Here is a 20,768-nt window from a genome sequence, read left to right on the forward strand (position 1 = left end):
GAGCTGCTGGCTACTGCAAAACTTCTGAAACTTGACCAGTTATTTTTTTTAAGAGGTCATAAAGCTAGAAAATTGCAAAGCATTGGTTTAATTGTTAACAATATATTTTATAATATTCTCAAACTGGTTTTAAGTTTTAATAATATCCAGAACAGCAACAAGTAACTTATTCATTTGTGACCTACTGCAATTAAAAACTTTAGTTCCTCCCTTATTATAGTGGACAAAAGTAAAAACATAGGCCTAGCCACAGTTGCTGATAAGTCATGACCACCTAGATGTGTCCATGAACAAACAAAACAGGAACCCACACATTAAAATGTTCCTCTATTGCATTAATAGAAGCAGGAAACTGCACAGGGAACCTGTAATAGTGATAATAAGACCTGCTTGACTACTTAGCTTTGATTTCATAATAAAACACATAATGGACATAAAGGTTAACAGTATACCACGTTCATTTTCTAAAACTTTTATTAACTGAATTTAAAGATAAAATTGTACCAACTTTTAAATATGAAGACAAGCCAGAACTTAAGTGAATTTGATTCCTGTAAATAAATACAACGAAAGCAGCAAAGGAGTAACTTGCTTGTAGTTTACACTCTCTTCCTTATTTATATTAAGTAACACTGTCTGCAATAAGACCTGCATTGTGTAATGACACTTACAGTCATACTGTATCTAACAGCAACAGTATACTATAATGGGACCGATGAGGATGATAATGACAGTATGCATCTCTCTTTTTGACCATTATTCTATTTTGTTTTGGGGGTTTTTCATACTCTGGTTTGTTTAGTTTTGCAGTGATGTTAGGCCAAAAAATCCCTCAGATACTAAAAATATTCCACATGAAGGCAGTAAGGTTAATCCATAAATCAAATTATCGTAAGCCACAATGACTATATATATATATATATATATATATATATATATATATATATATATATATATATATATATGTATGTATATACATATATATATATATATATATATATATATATATATATAGCTATTTCTTCTACATTTTACACCTGTGATGGACTATACTGATGGTAGCCAAACTTTTCTTTATAGATAAGATAACATGAATTATCTGTTCTGTTATAGGCTAATTAAAATTATTATTATATATACTTAAAGTGTAAACTGTTAAAGCACAATAATAGTTGTTTGTCTTACTTTCCAGAACAACCAAATGCTTATTCAGTTTACTCTCATTAAAAAAAGAAAAGAAAAACATGGGGGGCATGTTTTTTATATTTGATGCAAATAATCTTTTTTTTTTGTTCGACTAATCGGATCAGTCGATTCTGAAATCTGTTTCAAACACTCTTACCAATTATACAATTCTTTTGGGTTAGGATTTGATTTTTTTGTGCTAGTGGTATCTAGTTACATCCCGCCATTTCACTGAAGTAAAAATAAAAATGTGCCGAGCAAGAAAAGTATGCTGATATTTGGCCTTGATTTAGAGAGCTTAAGGGTCCCGAGTGAAAGAAGGGAGGGGGGCAATAAAGTTACTTCCTGGAGTGTTTTGGTGGGGCGGGATCCATGCTGTGCCTCTCCTCTGTTGTTTATGTTTCCCCTCCATGATCCTGATACGTGGCTGTCTGGAGCAGCGTATGGTTCGGAGACTGGGGAAGCCGCGGTGACCCGCAGTCTCTGGTGCGCTGCAGCTAACGGATCCCTGCCTGCAGGAGCAGCAGCAGCTGGAGTCTGGAGGAACTCAGCCTGCATTTTATCAAACCGGCCTGGATGGCAGGGACACACTGGTGCAAAGATTGCCGAAATCACAAGGTATTAGAGATAAAAAAAAAGCCACATGCTGACTACTATTTGTTTTGGTTTCCTGGCCGCTGACGCCATCAGTAAGTTTGTGAAATTGGTGCTAGCTATAGCAGGGTTAGCTTTAATGTGAAGTGACTGCGTGTCAGCGAGGCTAATCTCTGTAGCTGTGCCCGTCTGCACGTTTACGGGCTAACGTTAGCCTGCTAACCAGACCCCAAGTGTAAACTTGGCTGACACAACTTTGAGTTAACCGCTTTTTTTTTTTTTTTAAAGTTGCCGCACTGCTTGCGACTTTTTTCACCACCGTCTTTGCATCTTCTCTGCGGTTAATATCACAGCGCAACTGCGTGTGTTACGTGCTGCTTAAATCTGCAATTCCAGGGAAATCCCAAGCAGGGAAGTGTCAAACTGGATGTTTAACAGCGACTTAAACGTGTTATACATTTCCCCCTTGCAAAAATGTGATTAATCGATAATAAATTAAAGGCACTTAAACTTTTCGCAGTCACTGTTAAAAAAAGGCTTGGACAAAAATATCAATAGGCTCCTGCCAGGAGGAAGTCTGTCTGCTATTTCTGGAACTTTCTTCCTCCAGCATAGCTGAACTTTTGTCACATATATGCCAAAGTCTTTTTAATACCTCCAGTGTTTACCGAGAGTTTAAAAAGTTTGTATTTATCGATGCAAGTTGAGTAAAAATCAAATCCACAGATGTTTTAATGAGACCAGTATGTGTAGTGCTACTGTTACCTAAAACCCTATTTAAGTTACAGTTTATCCTAATACAGGGATACTCTTGGCTTATGTTTGAGGGTATTCTTGTATATACAAATTATAGGAAGGGTTTATGAATTACAGCTCTATAATTTATAGTCTCGTTTTTGTTAGTGGATAAAAGCTGTGGACAGATACAGGCTGTAAATGCTGTAAATAGTAGTGCTGGGCCAGATTGCAAATTTTGGTATCAATCAAATACCAAGTAAATACAGTGCAGGTATTGCTGATAGCGATATCAATACTGATATTTTTAGCCTACAAGGCAGCTTATGGAGTGGACGCCAGTGTGTTATGACTTATGAGATAAAGTATCATCATAGCAAATTGAAGAACGTTATTTTTTCTTCTTACTTTTCACAATAATTTGGTAACAAAACACACCTTTCATATTTTCATGCATATTAAAAGTGGGATTTTTTTTTTGTAAGCGCTCTAAAGCAGGTCAGCTTCTTTTGTTTAAAAGTTCAGTAGGTTAATATAGGTAAATTCAATGGACGTGGCAGTCAACACAAAAAGGTTCAGACAGTTTTCATAGTGCATGTTTGAGGTGTTTACCACCATTGGTATTGATGCTATTGATATTTGGATCAGTGCACCCAGTTCTAGTAAACCGACAACAAGGCAATAAAAAATGGCAGTAATATCTTAATATCTATAGTTAGTATGATAGTTTTCATGAAACCCTGGATTTAACTCTGAAAACCTGCACTTGAGTTCGTCTTGACATGTCTAATTTCAGATCTCTTGTGGTGGTGTACAGCGCCAGTAATAAAACTGTGTCATCCCCCAGTACTTACATACACAGTATATACTGTATACTGGTCCTGGTTTACAGTGCTGGGCAAATGTCTAAAGTCACCTTTCATTTCTAAATATTTTTCCAGTTAAATACTAACACAAATGGAAATATAGGAATAGTTCTCCAGGCTTCCTGAAAGACATTCAAAGCTCTTCTTTGAATGTTGCTGCTATTTGTTCTGTTTGTGTTTGTGTGCTTTTTTTTTTCTGTCCAGGTATGCTGTTACTGCATTGGCAGTGTGTTTGACATCATTGTCATGCTGAAAGAAATGGAAGGTGTTGCAAAACAGACGCTTTCCAGGTTGCATTGCGTGATGGATCAAAATCAGATGGTACTTCTCTGCGTTCATAATCCCATCAATTTTGACTCCCAACACCACTGAAACGCAGTTCCAAACCATGACAGTGTTTTACAGTTGGGTATAGACACTCTCTGTTTAGTGTCACACTCTGTTCTGATGATGATTTGAACCAAAACTTAAATATCTGGATTCATCGCTGTATTTTACTATCACTACTTGTCCAGCCAGTTAATGTGTAATTACATACTTCAGCTTTTCCGTTTCCTTTACACTGAGGTCATTTCTGGTGAGCCTTCAGTGAACAGTACTGGGATCATCTTAGGTCCTGTGTCAGGTCTTTGGTGTGTGTGTGTTTTGTTTTGTTTTGTTTTTTTTTTTTTTAAATATATATGTCTTAAAGACATGACTCTTTGGGAATAATGGAGAAAACTAAAGTAAATTTCTTCCTTTTCTGTTTTTTTCTTTTTCTTTTTTTTTTTTGAGGACATGACTTTTAGATACTGTTCCATCTGTTATAGACAGTTTTTAGGCCTCCCACTTCTTCTTTTGTCCTCCACTTGTCCAGTTTCCTCAAATTGTTAAGGATTCACTTCATACCATACTGAGATATGTGAAGTTTTACGGTATTAGGTCTGTGGGAATCACCTTCTTAGTGCAAAAAAAACAAACAAACTTTTTATGCTTGGCAAACTGTGAAATCTTTGTTGTTTTTAGATTCTGTTAAAGAAACTGGAACAAATTATGTTTTTTTGGAACTGACTAAAGACATAATTTGAAATTACTTCTGGTTAAAAGTTGTCCGATATGTATAAACAGAACACTTGTAATCTCTTGAGCTTTATATGCTTCATAGGCCAGCGTTGATTGGCTCCAAAAAAAAAGTCCTATGAAAATGTTAAGGTTCAAGAACTGGACTGAAAAATGAGTGGACACATTTTGAAATAGCTTGAGAGAGCCTGGCTTCCTTTGAGCGAAATAAAAAGAAATGAGGGGTGACTCAAGACTTTTTCACAGTACTGTGTGTGATTTATAACTTCTAAGAAATTGTTCCATGGAAATAATCGCTATTCTTCAGAAAGATGTTTGCAGATTGTGTTTCACTTTCTGCCTGTTCATTTTTCATTTTCTTTTATTATAAAAATAAAAAACACTGCAGCAGAAACACCAATTCCATCTACTGAGCTGCAAAGATTAACCGTTTTGAAAGGTTTTAGAAGTTTTCAGTTTAATTATATGTTTTTTTTTTGTTTTGTTTTTTAAAAGTACATTTATAAGGTACAGAGAAGACCTGTTTGTGTTATAGTTTCCTTCCTTTACAGAATTACTGGTTGCAAGTATTTTTCGGACCTTGGAACGGATGAAAGGTGGACGTTACTGGAGGCCCAGCTGGGCTGTAGCGGCTCTGTTTATCCCGGTTGCCCTGCTGATGCTGACCTCCAGGGGGGCATCGAGCAACCAGAAGATGACACAAACAGTTATGGCTCATGCGACGGCCACAGCTGCAGGACCAGGCCCCAGCCTGACAGATGACCTCCCAGGCCTCCAGGCAGTAGCAGACTTCTTAGCCAGTGAGCGCGCTCATATTTGGCTCCTGTCTCTCGTGGGCTCTGTTGCTGTAGGCCTCAGTGGGATTTTCCCCCTGCTTGTCATTCCCATTGAAGCTGGAGCAGCCCTCAAAACAGAAGGTAAGAGAGACGATGTGCAACATCAGTATGCCTTTGCATTATTTATATTATAACATGTATTTTATAACTGCAATGATAAAACTGCATAGACATTTACCATATGTGACGCTATGCAAGAGAAGCCGATCACACATATTTGTGTAGGTGAAACAATAGACAATGCTGTGAGGGTCATTTGGCATAACAAAAGCTAGGGTGCACCTGTTTTAATGGGCTGCGTTTGTGTCACTGTTTCATGTTCATGCATCTGACAGTGAAAACAAACACACATGTAAACAATAACACAGTTGTCGGGACTGTAATTGTATTAAATATAATCAACATGCACACAGAATGAAGACAACAGATGGTAACCCTCGTCACGCTGGATGTTGTTAACCTTAAACATAAAAAGATTTCTCTTGAGCTAACATAGCTATTACAGTAAAAGTCACCCACTGAGTCTTCAGTTCCTCTGATGTCGAGCAATGCATGAGCAGTCTTGTGTTTGGTCTTGCAGCCAACAAGGGAACATTTAGTTTGATCATTCTTTGTTTGAGGACACACTAAATAATTGCTCTGCGGGGCTTTATGGCATTGCATTGTTACTTGATGATGTAAATATGGAAGACCTCAGTCACATGGGTGTAGAGACTGCTTGGTGACCATCTGTCAACCATCGTCACAAAGTATGTGTATTCTCATAAAAGTTCGCCGACCAGTCCGGGCATTCCCTAGAGGGTTATTTGTCCCTAGTTGTCACCAATTGGCCAAAACTTTTAGATTTATAATCCTTTTTACTTGCTCAAAAATACATTTGACAATAGTATAGTCAATAGTCAACATAAACCGAGATGGCAGTGTTTTAAAGGACAAGAGTTCAGACTTCAAATGCTTGTAGTGAATCAAGGAAGTACGTTACAGTTACAGAAGTCTGACCTGGCATCGCTGATTCTCAAAGCTTCTTACAACAATATAGCTAAAATCTCCAGATTTCCAGCTGTTGAATAATAAATCCCAGTCCGGTATGATCAACAAGTAGTTCTGGTCAGCCTCTCCTAAACGCAGCTGCACATTCCTCCTGGTTTAATGTGGAGGGTACTCAAACCTTTTGGAAAACTGCTGCTTCCTGGTAAACAGATCGTGTCCTGTGGTGACCTCATGATAATGATTCCACCCCCCTGCCACGAGGCATTAAAATACCATACTGAACAGAAAGACTCTCAAACTGTCAGTCAAAAAGTCACCCAGTTCCACACCAAATAAAAATGAAAGGAGAAATCCCCGATAGGCGGGAAAATGGAAGCCGGACCAACAACTCTGTGAGGCTGCACTGAGGCACTGTGATGTTTAGCACCTTAGTCTAACTTATTCGCGTACCGATATTTTCTAATTGGAACCAAAATTTTGTACATCTCAGACTAATAGATCTGGCACTACTTATGCAGTGGATTTTCAATGAGAAATACTGAGTTGTGCAGTCACATTCAGTATTTTCCTTCTTTTGGGCATGGCAGTGGAAAACTACATTATCAGTAAGTGATGTCCGCTAGATATTTCAAGATATTAGTCATTTCTGCCCTGACAAGAAAAGACTTGCAGCGCTTGTTGCAGTGAGAGGTGTTGAATTATAGACGCATTTTTGTATGTTGCATTCTCGTTTGTGGTTGTTATTAAACGAAGGGTCTCGATACATGTGCAGCATGGTGCCAGTGGGCCTCGCACACAGTCTACAAGAGAAGTTTCTAGATTGGAAATGGTGAAAATGCATTACATCCTCCCCCAGTCCTGAGAGCAGAACCAATTACGTCAGAGCTTATTCATTATTTAACATTTCACCCCATTGCCTGTTTAGTACCAGGCATTAGTACCCATCCCTGGCAGGCAGTAATGTACCCTTATAGTACCTGCCTGTAATTCTAACCAGTTAACATATGGTTGAAGAGTGAGAGAGAGGTTTTTACTGTTGAGCTTCAGTAACTAGATGTGTTATTGTAGGTCAGTCTGAGGCCTCTTTCAGGTGCCCCACCCTAAAGAACGTGGCAGGCCAAATGTGTATTTTAGGCTGTGAGCTTCCAAGTGCAGTCGTGAGCTGAGGTTAGTCATTACCAAGGAAACTCCTCAGGAATAAAAACGTGGCGCGTGAGTAAGCATGGTTAATATTAGTAAGGTGAGCCAGAGATTCTCTTGTGTATTAATGTCTCTTGTGACAAAATGATTAGTTGATGAGTGGAAAGTGGAATCAGTTTGTGCTTGTAATTGTAAACCAAAAACATGAAAATTGTATAAAATTATTAACTTTTACTCTGCAAAATAATTGTTACCTTGATATTTTGTGTGTGTGTGTTTTGTCAGCTGGATGCCATAAGCTGAAACAGCTCTTGAGCTTTGCTATTGGTGGTCTCCTGGGTGATGTATTCCTCCACCTACTTCCCGAGGCTTGGGAGCTCTCTGGCTCTTCAGGTGGGTCTCCTTTCCACCAGTGCCTTCACCACTTCTGTATTCAATTTGACCTATTCTTCTATAATTGCTAATAATGTTTACTATCATTGTAATATTTAGACACCAGCTTGCTTTCACTGTTAACAGTCTGCTTCTCCTGAAGCATCTTATAAAGTGTATTTGCTCTCTCAGCCTTATTTGCAGTCTGTTTGCTACCCTTCCAGCTGGTAAACAAAACCACTACATGACACAAGGCTTGTGGGTAATCATCGGTCTGCTGGCCTTCCTGCTCCTGGAGAAAATGTTCCCAGACCAAGACAGCCCCGAGAACTCCACTGCAGTTTCTGACCTGAATTTTAACTCGGCTGTAAGTATTTCTGCTGAAATGCTGCGTTTTCAGAAGAATATGCTCAGTGCTGCACACACACATGTCAATACAAGCCTTCACATATTTATCTTTTCATTGGTATGCTTGGTGCAGAATGCATTTGTGTTCAGTCAGCATAATTCTGCCAGTTTTTTTCTGTGACTGAAACATCACATGACGCTTTCACCAACAGCTTGAGATTTTGGGAAATATGCACATCGGCATTCTTGTTCAGTGAGAGAGAAATAGCCATCTATTCACTTAGTGAGCTATTTGACCAAATCAGGGACAGATACTGGACAGAAACTACCATTCATATCCAAATTCACATCTATAGCCAATTTAGAAACATCAGTTCACCCTGGAGGATCTGGGAAGAACCCCCACAGGCACAGAAAGAGCAAGCAAAGTCCACACAGAAAGCTAATGATGCTAACAGCATCGCTGTGCTGTCAGAGATGGATTTTTATGTCTTCGCTTTAATTTGCTCATTTGTAAGGATTTGTATATTGGACAGGGTCATTGTTGCCAGTTTTCCAGCGTTGTATTTAACAGGCTAACAAATTACACAAACACTACTCATCTCCGCACTACCATCAGCACAGAGGGGAGGACAGCTACGTGTCGTACAGCTGAGTAATAGGGTTATGATGATCAAAGTGATTTGGGGTAGCTCGACAGTCAGGTCGATTTTTATCTCATTTCCAAATTGATGCTTTATATTAATATTGTGATTATTCTGAGATTCATGATCAATTTAAACTGCCAAGCTATGGTTTCGTGCTGCACTTTTACATGTAAGTGACGCTTCCAGCAGATGTGACTGGGTCTGGACTTCTGCGCGCTTTGAAATTGGTGTGTATGTGGTGCAGCTACACTGATCCCTCATACCTATCATCAAATGAGAGACAACAGGAGGATAAAACTGACTTTTGGACTGATTTTAAAATTAGAGCATAAGGTTGTACTTGCACATACACTTGTGTATCTGGACCCCTAATTAAAGAGCCGAAAAATATCGTGACTCAACGTTGTAGCTCTTCATCTGATATCCAGCTACTTATGTTCACTAATTATCGTTTATTATTATGGTTGGGTAAATCCCTCAGCTTATATCAGTGTGCAAACATTTCTTCACGCTGGACGTGAGAAATAAACTCCCGTTGTGTGTGTGTCCCTCTTTCATCCGTGCACTTTTTTATTTGCACGTCTGGGCCGCACATTTTTTCAGAGGTTGGATAGCACTACTATAATGATACGTTCCTCTGGTGTCTGGCTGCAATGCCAAACAGTGCTGTGAAAAAGTATGTGCTCCTGATAACTGGTTGGGCCACCCTTGGCAACAAGAACTGCAATCAAGTGTTTGTGATAAATAGCAATGAGGAATTCTGGCTCACGCTACAGAATTGTTTTATTTCAGCCACACTGGAGGGTATTCGACCATGAACGGCATTTTTAAGGTCACACCAAAGCATCTCAATTGGGTTTAAGTCCAAGATTTTGACTAGGTCACTTTTTTTTAACTATACAGAGGTAAACTTGCTAGCATGTTTCAGATCATTGTATTGCAGCATAACCCAAGTGCGTGAGCTTCAGGGGATGAACTGATGTTCGGAGATTCTCCTTCAGGATTTTCAGGTGGAGAGCAGCATTCATGGTTCCAGCATTTATGACAAGTCATCCAGGTTATTCCAAAGTTATTCCAGCTTCAAATGTGACACGAGCCTTTGTGTTCTTTTTGCCCAGCGGGGGTTTTTTTGGCTTAGAACTTTCCTGTGGATGCCATTTTTGCTCAGTCTCTTTCTTATTGTTCAGTCATGACCTCTGATCTTAACTGAGCGAAGTGAGGCCTGCAGTTCTCTAGTTATTGTGCAATGGCTTTGTAACTCTTTCCAGACTGAAAGATGTCAATGATTTTCTTTCTCAGCTGCTTTCTGAGCTATTTTGTCACACAGCATCTATACAAGTGATTCAACAGTTCTGGCATTAATCAGGGCTGGGTGGGGCCTAGTGGAGTTGAAATCAATTTTCCACAAAATGTGGTTAGTGAGAATTAATAATTTAACAAGGGAGATCAGGTTTGGATAGCTTTTTCCCCTAATAAATGAAATAGTAATTTTAAAACTGCATTATTGTAATGTAATGATCTTAAATATGTAAGCATGACAAATGTGCAAAAACAAGAAATGAGGAAGGGGGCAAATACTTTTTCCACATCACTGTTGGCGATTCCACAGAGCCTCATGGAAGGATAAAAATAACCCACCCCTCCTGAGTCATCTCATCAGAAATCAGAAATCATTTGCAGAAATCAGACAATACAGATACCGATGTATCTGGGGTGATAAATTTGGGCATATGTGCATGAAAGCAAAGTGAGTGTCTGCTCTGTCTTTGTGAGGGGAAAAAGGTAGCTTTGGATTTTTTCCCCTTTTATAATAAACACCATCATTTAGAAACTGCACTTTGTGTTTACTTGTTATCTTTGTCTAATATTTAAATTTGTTTGATGATCTAAAACATTTAGTGTGACAAATATACAACAAAATAGGAAATCAGGAAGGAGGCAAACACATTTTCACAACACCGTATATGTGTATTCATCTGAATTCTGCCTTTACCATCCCCTGTAGGTAAACATATATATGTTTACCCATGAACAACCTCACCTACATGAGACGTGGCGTTTATGTGCACTGGTTTAAAAAACAACTATTTATAGTTATTATTTAAATATCTATAAATGAACTATTAACTATAAATACTGTAGCATTCTTAGTTGTTTAAGTTTATTTTTTAGGGGTTAGATAGAGATAATATAGATAGCGTAACATAAAATACGAGTGACAAACACACTGGCTGATAGCAGTATGTTTGTAAAGGCAGCCTCATTCCCTTTCTTATCTTTCAATTGCTATTGAGGGAGAAGATTGGAATCCATGGCTCAGCTCCTCCACTGGTGTCTATTTATAGCGCTGGGGTGTAGCAGCTGCTTTAGCTATTTGAGTGTCCAAAGGATAATACGCAACTTATAGACACAGGCAGCAAGAGACGGGGAATGAGAGAACGAGAAGGTGGTTATAGGTGTTTTCTCTGATAATATTGTGTGGCAAATCTTTCCATAGGAAGCAAAAAGTATAACAAGCTGAACTAATTTTCTTTACTCTAATTGGGTCAGTGTTTAAGAAGAACGAACAAACGCGTGGAGAGCCTGAGAGTCAAATGGAAAATGTCAAGATAGGATTTTTATCACTTTCTGGCTTCTTAGGTCATTTTGAATTTCTCATTAGGCAAAACTCAGACTATTTGGCACCGACAGTTTAGCTCCAATCTGTTGGAGGAGATTGATAACCCCCCAAAATTCATCACGCTTTATTACTTCCTCATGCTTCAATCGTACACACGGAGCAAAAATTTCCTTTCGGCGACCAGCAGTCAGCAGCCTATTTCCCTCTCGTTTAATTTGACTATCAGTTTAAATGGCAGCGTAAGTGGTTTCTGAATAATGGGACAAGGAAGCTGGCTGTTCTCGGAAAACAGACCCTATAGCCTAAGATGAATGGTTCTCGCTCTCTCGTTCTGTTTTGTTTTTAATATGAAAATGTAAACATGATGGAGCGGCAGTCGAATTTAAAGGAGATTTCGTTGTATCTGAGAAAACAAATGAAAAGTACAAACGACTGCTTATTAGCGCAAATGTAGGAAGGTCAAAAAATAATGAGAATGTTTTACCAGCTGTTAAGCTGCCTGTGGGTGAACTGTTTGACACACGGCAGGAGCAGCAGTAACATGACTGTTTACTGCACCGTGGGATTCAGGCATTACCATTTCCTTACTGTTTTGACCATAACTGTATTTTAAATGAGTTTAAAAAAAAAAAAAAAAAAGTTCTTGTTGAGAAGATGTGTTCATTTGTGCCTTCTCCCCCCCTTCCGTTTTTTCCCTCCACAGACACAGCCTAATTCAGTTTTCAGTGGAAAAGCAGTGGTATCACTCAGTAACGGGCACCATGCTGAGTCATGGAAATCCTCCAAGCAGAGTTTGCAGGAAGGATCAGAGAAAATCAAGGTAAGGCTGACAACCAAAACATATCCCGGTTAACAAAAAGACAGAAAATGATGAACGATGGGGGCATCACTTGGGGTAAGAATTTGAGATGGTTTGCTTATGTAAGAAATACATTTTTAAAAAAAAATATTTTACTTCCTCCAACTGAGTAATAAATAGCAACTTAGTTGGTTCAGTGAAACCAGGAAGAGAGACTTGCATAATTAGTTCTGCTGTTAAAAAATTTCTATGTATTTTCATTTCATTTTTTTATTATTTTTGAACATCTTCACTTCACTTCATATATCTGCCTTGTTTTTTGTGAGTCCTTTGCGATGCCTTTTTCTCTAACAATTTTATTTTTTAGGGTATAGGCTACATTTTAAAATGTCTCATAAGCTGGGTGGTAACATAAATACCGGGTTGATTCAATATAAAAATGTTCATATAGTGCCCGTTCACAACAATAATTATCTCATCGTGCAATGGATTGTAAAGATGCACAACCTCAAGCGTATAACGATTCCTTATGAGCAAAACACTTGGCGACAGTGGGGATGAAGAACTCCTTTTTTGAGATCTCAGCCAGAGCCAGGCTGAGTGAGGGTCATTCTATGGGTGAGAGAGGACACAAAGGAAAGTTCACAGTCTTATCTGCGCAGTGCCTTTGTTTTCATACACACATGGCGGAAAAAGCATAGCGGGTTAGGGTTAGGGTTTTGGGTGGGTTTCCCAGCTGGGGTTTGCTGAGTGGACCATATCCCTGCTCATGGATATAGCATTCATAGTTGCCTCAAAGTTGGTCCTCAGTAATGCACCAGCAGCAACTGTGGTAAAAGGTATAATTATTAAAAAATGTATTTTTCTCCTAAAGAAACCCTTTTAAAGGGGGTGTTATGGCCCCTTGTAACCCCTTTTGAAATTGCAGTGAAAGTGTCTTAAATTACATGGTTGTCCTCACCTCAAGAGGTGTGTATAGAGGAATTCTTAGGATGGCTTGGGCTGTGTTTTCTTATTAATTTGCTCTACTAATTGTAATAATTTAGGTATAACTACTAATATTCAGCCAAGTGATGATTCTAAATTGGCTGTAGGTGGAGAGTGTGAAAGGTTGTCATTCTTTCTTTGTTAGCTTTGTGATAGACCGGTGACCTATGTGTACCTAGAGTGTACCTTGCCCTATCCTGTGACAGCTGGGATATAACTTCACCCTCAGTCACAACCCTGTATTGGACATGGTGCGCCCTATCCAATTCTGTCGTTTAAAAACTGACTGCAACAAAAATGATATGTAGGGAAAGTGCACCAGTTTTCTTTTTGTCTTTCCCTTTTCAATAAGCTTCTTCTTTACCTTTTTCAAGTATGTAAATATTTATTTGCACATACACAAATCGTGCGTAAATGCAAAAGTAATGTGGTGCCATTCGCAGCTTGTATACTTCCACCAAACAGATTCTGTTGCTGTTTACACATATAGCATATGTATTAAAGATTTTAAAGGAAAAGGTGTATGAACTAAAGGTTAGTGACACCAATTTAATATCTGATCAAATGTGATCCCATACATAAGGGTTTCCACCAGTATATGAACAGTCTGATGAATACACTGGGGAGGTGTCTGTCTGTCTGTCTTTATGTGTTTTTGTGAGTATATTTAACCTACCTTGATTTGTGAAAATGGGTAGATCACAACTGAGCTAAAAGTATAAAGTTGCGTAACTTTTTGTAACTCATTTTTTTTTTCAATTTTGTTTTTCATTTTGTATATAGAGTTTGTTTGGTGGAGGTATACAAGCTGGGAATCGGACCACATTGCTTTTGCATTTACACACGATTTGTGTATGTGCAAATAAATACTGGGATCCTTGAAAAGACAAAGCAGGAGCTTACTGAAAAAACAAAGCTGTTCCACTTTCCCCACATATCATGCTTGGAACATTGAGTTTTTCGAACCAGGAAGTGTTTAGTGACAGCATAATAAACAGTTTATGTTTGGAGACGGTAACAAGAAAGTTGGCAGAGAAAGTCAAGAGTTAATCACCAAAATCGTTTTATGTTTAGTTTCTTCGTTTGCAGTGGGGTGAGTGTCAAACATGTGTTAGATAAGACTGAACTTTGGTGGGCCAGAGCTCCAGAGAAGAAATTTTCTTTTTAAAAAAAATCTGCTTTATTGCACCATTAAATAAAATGTGTTGCAAGAATAAGTCGCATCATGGAAAAATTTCACCAAAGCCAGATTTGGAGACATCTGGACATAACCCAAGGCCTGTTCATGTGTTTGTTTATGATGAGATTAGACTGACTAAATGTGGAAAAACACTGAGACACTAAAGACATTGAAATTGCGCTAATTATTTTCTAGATGTCTCGAGCATTTAGTCAACTAGAAACTATTTTTATTTTCCAGAATAGGTTTTTTTGAGTTGTATGTGGTCCACAAAGTAAACTGATATTTGACGTTGTGCCTTTTTAAAAAAACTGAAAGCAATCTTCGTTAGCATCAAAAGACTCAATAATTAAAATTTCAACATCTACACTTTACGTCATGGATGTAATGTTGCGGTGGAGTTCTGCCGAGGCTGTGCTGTAACAGAAGTGATCCATTCCTCCTGTTTTCTCAGTTCTGACTAATATGCAGTAATGTGACTAACAGTGACATATGTGTCATGTGTTTTGTGTCACAGATGAGTGGATACCTAAACCTACTCGCCAATTGCATTGACAACTTCACCCATGGGCTGGCAGTATCTGGGAGCTTCCTGGTTAGCAAAAAGGTAAGATAAGGTGACACTTCTTTTGTAGTTTACACACAAAAGCCAACAGCTTGTCCTACATCTAAAGTACTCTGCATGTAATATTAGCAGCTTTGCTTTTTCAAGCTCAGGTGCTTGCTCTTTATTTTGCTCTTGGTTTCAGATGCAGTTGATATTTTGGGTCCAGTAATAACTCAAGCTCTATGTGTGCTTTATGCCAGCTAACCAATATGGCCACAGAGTTGTGGCAGTCTCAAAAGTGTGCTTTAAAACAGTGGCGGCACCTTGTTTTAGTGTATCTGGATTGTTTTGTGCTGAAAATATGTAAATGCAAAACCACACTGATTCAGCAAAGTAGCTTTGTGAGAATGTGATTATTCACAATTAGTCTCCAGCATGCATATTCATGAAAGAACTCCTGGTTTTATAATATAATTGCCGATGTTCCCTGAAGTTGCAGTCACATACTGACAGTTGGTGACTGTAAATACAGTACAGTAGCTGATGCTGGACTCTTTTATAATTATAATGGAAGCTTTTCAGATACTGTATTTGAATGTTGACTGTCGAGTAGCAGCCCCTCAAATTCTGTTTCTTGAACAAGAAGCAATATTTGTGAGAAGACACACATTTTACTCTGTTTTCATCGAACTGTATAGAACAGGGATGTTAAATTCATTTTACATTGTGGGCCACATAAAGCCCACTTTGAGCTTAAGTGGGCCTGACAAGTGAAAGTGCCATTTCTGTCAGTGTAAAAACATTTAACTAAACATTTAATTCCTGAGTGATTTTAATATAAGTAGGGGGAAAAAGCTTAAACATCATAGTCTATTCACTCCTTCCAGTGGGCCAGATTGGAGTCTTTGTTGGGCTGATTCTGGCCCTCGGGCCTTATGTTTTACACTATACAAGTATAATGTATGCTATACAAACTATACAATGCACTGAAATATTTTCCCCTTCACGATTTCTTAATTTGTCGCACTTACATGATTGAGGTATGATATGTTGCTTTTCTAAAAAGTGTTTAGTCTAAAAAGTGTTTTGTTTTTACTCAGGTTATCTTTCTCAAATGTATCTGATCTCAAACATGTAAGTGTGACAAATATGCACACAAAAAAAAAGAAGTCAGAAAGGGGCAAATACTTTTTCACAGCGTTATAAATACATGTCAGTGGTTTGTTACTGGAACCTCAGAGGAGGAAACATCAGACTGAGTAACATAATGTCCACTGAGTGTGGGTAAGTGTGAATACAAATTTGATTGTTTGCACTTCAAAAGGTTGAATAATAAATACTTTAATACAAAGTACAATAATAATTATTCCAAACAACGAAACAGTGTCTGAAATTGAAGAAATGTACGGCCTCGGCTTGTGGAGCAGCCTCTGAGTTTGAAACATTATTTCTGTTTGGTGCATTACGGTCTTATTGAAAAAATCTGCACTCCAAACTGCAGTAACATGAATTTGTATCGCTTCAGTAAGTTATTGTATATTTGTAGCAGTGGGATGGGAGTCCAGCTGGAGAGACATAAGGCAAGCAGCGTGAACTATGGATCCGTGTGCCAGAGAGGAAGTTAACTCGATGTCTCAAACATGCACATACAAGACATCTCACCAGTGTCTTCTGTTTACTCGTTGTGCATTTAGCACAATGTAAAATTAGCATTTTTTTTCATTCACACTGGTCTATGATCGTGCTTTAAACATATTTATTTTGTTTATTTTGAGAATTAAATTATCAGGACTTTATAAATTTGTCAACTTCCCTCAGATCAATGAAGTCTTGTTTCAAAAGCAGGTGGTCATTGCTGCTATCACTTTAGCTTTTTAAAGCTTGAACCACCTTAAGTTACCTTCACTGTCACTTGACCTTACTGATGTACTACATGATGTAACTACATTTTTGGTTTCATGAGATTTTCAGGTTTTCTTTTCCTTGACTATGGCTAAAAAAGATTTAAGCTCACTTATGGTGATCTGCTGAGATTTTGTCTTCTCTAATTTATGCTAAAAACAAAACAATAAATAATTGATGCATAGCTATACTCCTGACTCAGTTGTGGTTTTCTTTAGGCTCTTTGTGTAGGACAAAGCAGCACTAATGATACATTTCTTGCAGGTTGGCTTCCTCACCACCTTCGCAATCCTGCTCCATGAAATCCCACACGAGGTGAGGATCAGAGTTGCTGCTAAATTGTACAGTTTACTTTGCTTAAGGCGTATCGGAAGAATGGAAGTGCTCTAGTGTTTGTAAACACGCTGAATGTTTACCCATTTTTTTATGTGGGAAACATCATCATCTGCAGGTGGGGGACTTTGCCATTCTGCTGAGGGCTGGGTTTGATAGATGGAGTGCTGCTCGCATGCAGCTGTCTACAGCGCTGGTTGGGGTCCTCGGAGCTTTCTTCGCTCTGTGCGCTCAGTCACCAAAAGGCACAGGTAGGATGGGGCCAATACACAACACACAAGTAAACGCATTATTAATAACTGGAGTGCATTTTACAGTCGCCATATTCAGTAACAAGACTTTCATATTGTGCCTAGAAAATGCCAGTAGCTGGATATTGCCTTTCACTTCTGGAGGCTTCCTCTATATAGCCCTGGTGAATGTAGTGCCTGACCTTCTGGAGGAATCCAGTTTCAGGTATGATGGATGTTTATTAAAGAAGTCCTTTATTAAAGTGCTTTTACTGCTACTGAGGAAATCAACAGCATTATTCTTGGGGTCTAACCAGCCTGTCGAATGGATTTCGACAAGAAGAATTATTTTAAATCACGTTTGTTTGTTTTTATCTGTTTTAATAATTTACATGTTTTCACAACCAGATGTTCATCGTTGATTGGTATAGCCGGAAACCGAATGTCGGGCTTTTTTATATTTTAACATCTTTATGTGTTCTGTGGCAATAATGTGAGCCAAGATGGATTAATACATGGGACACCAGCATTTACTATCAAAACAGCCAGAGTGAGGTTTTGTTTGTTGTTTGTTTATTTGTTGTTTAACCAAAAAATAAATCTGTATGGAAAACATGCTTCAGCCTAATATAAAGAAGCCTATCAACATCACAAATAGGTTTAAATATTGAAATCTTTTGACACACGTAACTGCTTTTAGTTGCAGTAGCATTTTTATTATAGCAACATCTTGCTTTTGTTGCGTTTATGAAATTATAGAACTGAAATAACAAATTACTTTCTTTTTATTATAAGTGTGAAGTAAAAGGAAAGCATTTATTAGCCTTGTTTGGGGGTTTAGGCTAGCTTTGTAACAAAGCAGCTATATAAAGCTCTGCAGGACAGTTTGAGTCCTACCTGTGTTTGTGCAAAGGAATCACAATAGAGGATTGTAGGAGTAGTATTCATTCTTATGATGGGTAGTGGACTCCTTGCCCTGGCATGAGCTTATCAGTCCTTTGGTTGCACACCCTTAAAACAAATGGCCATTTTTTATTCCCATGCTCCATATTAATCTAGTTTTTGCTCGAGGCCACAGGGGGAGACATTGGAGATGGCTGAAAGAGCCAGTGTGTAGTTTGTGACCGATCGTTTAGTAGAATAAAACTTAGCAAGGAATGGAAAACTGGCTCTGTGGTTTCAAAAAGGGCAGATGGTTTCCTTTAATGTGCTCAAATCAGTCTCAATGTGTAACGTTTTATTATCTTTTTGTTTGCTTTTCCAGACACTCCCTGATGCAGGTACTGCTCATTTTCTGTGGCGTGGCTGTCATGGCTCTGCTCTCTGCCATTCTCGACTGCTAATGGCGGAAACACCCTTTTTGCCTTACCAAACACTAAAACTTAATAACGGAGCAACATCCTGTTCTCCTCATATCTTTTACCCGTCATATATGTTCATAGGAACTTTTGTGTGATGCTTAAAAAAAAGTCTGACAGAGGATTGGCACCTTACGGATGGACGACTGTCGACGGAACAAATGGTGTGGACACTTTAAAATGTGCCAAACTTGGATCGTTTGGAGTTCTGTTACCAAATTGTCTTTCGTTGATCAGATAATCATGATGTTTTGCACATGTATCTTTACACGGGTACGCCTGACGTACCTGGTCAGAACAAGTATTACCGGCCCTGTACAAGGACCTCCCTCTTTATAGTGTATTCAGAGCTACATTGTTTAAATGTTTTGTGTGTTGTTACTGCTGCCCATCTTCTGTTTCTCATGTAGCTGCTGCGTATTTATTGAAAACGAGAAAACAGATTCATCAGACGTGCACCACGTTGTCATTTTGCCTTGTTTAGAAATAAGTGCCAAGAAATCAGGACGGTTTAACGCTTTAGAGTCGGCTCCTCACCAAAGTACACTTGATATGCTTTTATCTCCCTAACATAACACAGGCTGCACCTTTTGTCGAGCGGAAGTCGGGGCTCGTTACAAAGCTGTGCCGGCGCCGTATACTTGACTCTGACAAAGTTGAAATTAGTTCACGAGGAAGAAGATGATTGATATGGTTTAATATTTAGTTTTCACTAACAGTTTTGTAATGCTAAAGACAGATTTTTAGAAAGTTAACCATGCAGATGTTCATGTCATGTTGTTAATATAAAGTTTCCACCACTGAATAAAATCACCAGTAAATTTCCAGCATCTCTGTTTAAAGAAGCCATTTTATTTTTAACTTTAAGTGCCACGCTTTAGCAGACAAGAGGAAGCACTGGGACACATGAGTCAGTGGATTTGGGGATATTTTGACTGATAGAGTTGTGCGCGGGTGCTGAGACAGTGCGACGTGTTCAGCTGACCTTGTTGTCCACCGTGAGCATAATTTTACTGCAAAAGGTCCTTTGCCTAAAATGTCATATGGCAGTGTGGGGGGGTATTGATTGTGTGTTCACACTTGTCCAATTTCAACACAGTCTATTTGGCAAGCTTCTGTTGCCATAACGACTCCTCCACGGGTTGCCTTCCTTAGTCATCAGCCTGTGAGCAGCTTATTGTCTGTGGGAGCCTTCCTAAGTCACAGCACAGAAGGACAACCAGCAACCACTATTTACTCTGTAGTGGAAGAGGTTTCACTGGCAAATGGTACAAACAAATCTTTCATTCTTATTCCCATCCTTGCGTAGTTTAGCCCAAGAGTTTATTTCCTGGAGTCGGGGGGTTGGAATATGTGACAGATGGATGTTAATCATAATATTTTGATGATGTTTACACCGTCGTCTTAATAATTTCACTTTTCAGAGTGGATTTAACTGTTTAGTGTTTAAAAAAACAACAAAAAACAAATCAAAACATGAAGCTTTGCAAAAGCGTTTGTGTTTCATAACTTTACACTGAGATTTTTTTTCTGCATCCACTCACCCGTCACTTTGTAAGGTACACTTGTTCTACTTGTTAATGCAGTATCCAGTTAGACAGTCACATGGCAGCAACTCAAAGAATTTAGGAAAAGACATGGTCAAGATGCCCTGCTGAAATTCAAGCTGAGCATCAGAGGAATGAAGTGACTTTGAACTTGGCATGTTTGGTAGTGACAGAGGGGCTGGTCCGAGTGTTTCATAAACTGCTGATCTGCTTGAATTTTCCCACATGAACGTCTCTGGGGACATCTCTGAAAAAGAGAAAATATCCAGTGAGCAGCAGTTTCTCTGGGTGAAAATGCCTTGTTGATGTCAGAGGTCAGATGAGAATGGTCAAGGCTTCCTCGAAGTGATGGGAAGGCAGCAGTAACTGAAATAACCAGTGAACCAAGGGTTTCATGTGTGAGAGCATCTGTGAATGCACATCAAACCTTGACGCAGATGAGCTAGAGCAGCAGAAACCCATTGCAGATTCCACACCTGTCAGCTAAGAACAG

The 20,768-nt window shown here is 38.7% G+C and overlaps 1 protein-coding gene across 2 annotated transcripts; it reads left to right on the forward strand.

Moving 5' to 3' along the window:
- The first annotated feature begins 1,543 nt into the window (after window positions 1–1,543).
- On the forward strand, window positions 1,544–19,551 carry slc39a13 (solute carrier family 39 member 13). Of its 2 annotated transcripts, none has more exons than XM_063474680.1 (10): window positions 1,544–1,803; window positions 4,975–5,356; window positions 7,691–7,798; window positions 8,002–8,144; window positions 12,096–12,212; window positions 14,876–14,965; window positions 17,072–17,122; window positions 17,259–17,391; window positions 17,497–17,596; window positions 18,635–19,551. In XM_063474680.1, exons 1-10 carry the CDS (start codon window positions 1,762–1,764, stop codon window positions 18,711–18,713), a joined length of 1,245 nt encoding a protein of 414 aa, XP_063330750.1. In that variant the 5' UTR covers window positions 1,544–1,761; the 3' UTR covers window positions 18,714–19,551. The 2 variants fall into 2 exon arrangements, with proteins under 2 accessions (XP_063330750.1, XP_063330760.1); XM_063474690.1 differs by having other exon boundaries at window positions 4,991–5,356.
- Window positions 19,552–20,768: the final 1,217 nt, after the last annotated feature.

The sequence above is a fragment of the Pelmatolapia mariae genome, linkage group LG1, assembly GCF_036321145.2.
Source record: "Pelmatolapia mariae isolate MD_Pm_ZW linkage group LG1, Pm_UMD_F_2, whole genome shotgun sequence".
Lineage (NCBI taxonomy): Eukaryota > Metazoa > Chordata > Actinopteri > Cichliformes > Cichlidae > Pelmatolapia > Pelmatolapia mariae.

What these genes read in the sequence shown, in the direction of transcription:
- slc39a13 (XM_063474680.1), top strand. Translation starts at nt 1,762, where the DNA reads ATGGCAGGGACACACTGGTGCAAAGATTGCCGAAATCACAAG. An exon ending in GCTTCCTGGTTAGCAAAAAG is followed by an intron (nt 14,966 to 17,071) that starts GTAAGATAAGGT and finishes CATTTCTTGCAG; the next exon opens with GTTGGCTTCCTCACCACCTT. An exon ending in TCCATGAAATCCCACACGAG is followed by an intron (nt 17,123 to 17,258) that starts GTGAGGATCAGA and finishes CATCATCTGCAG; the next exon opens with GTGGGGGACTTTGCCATTCT.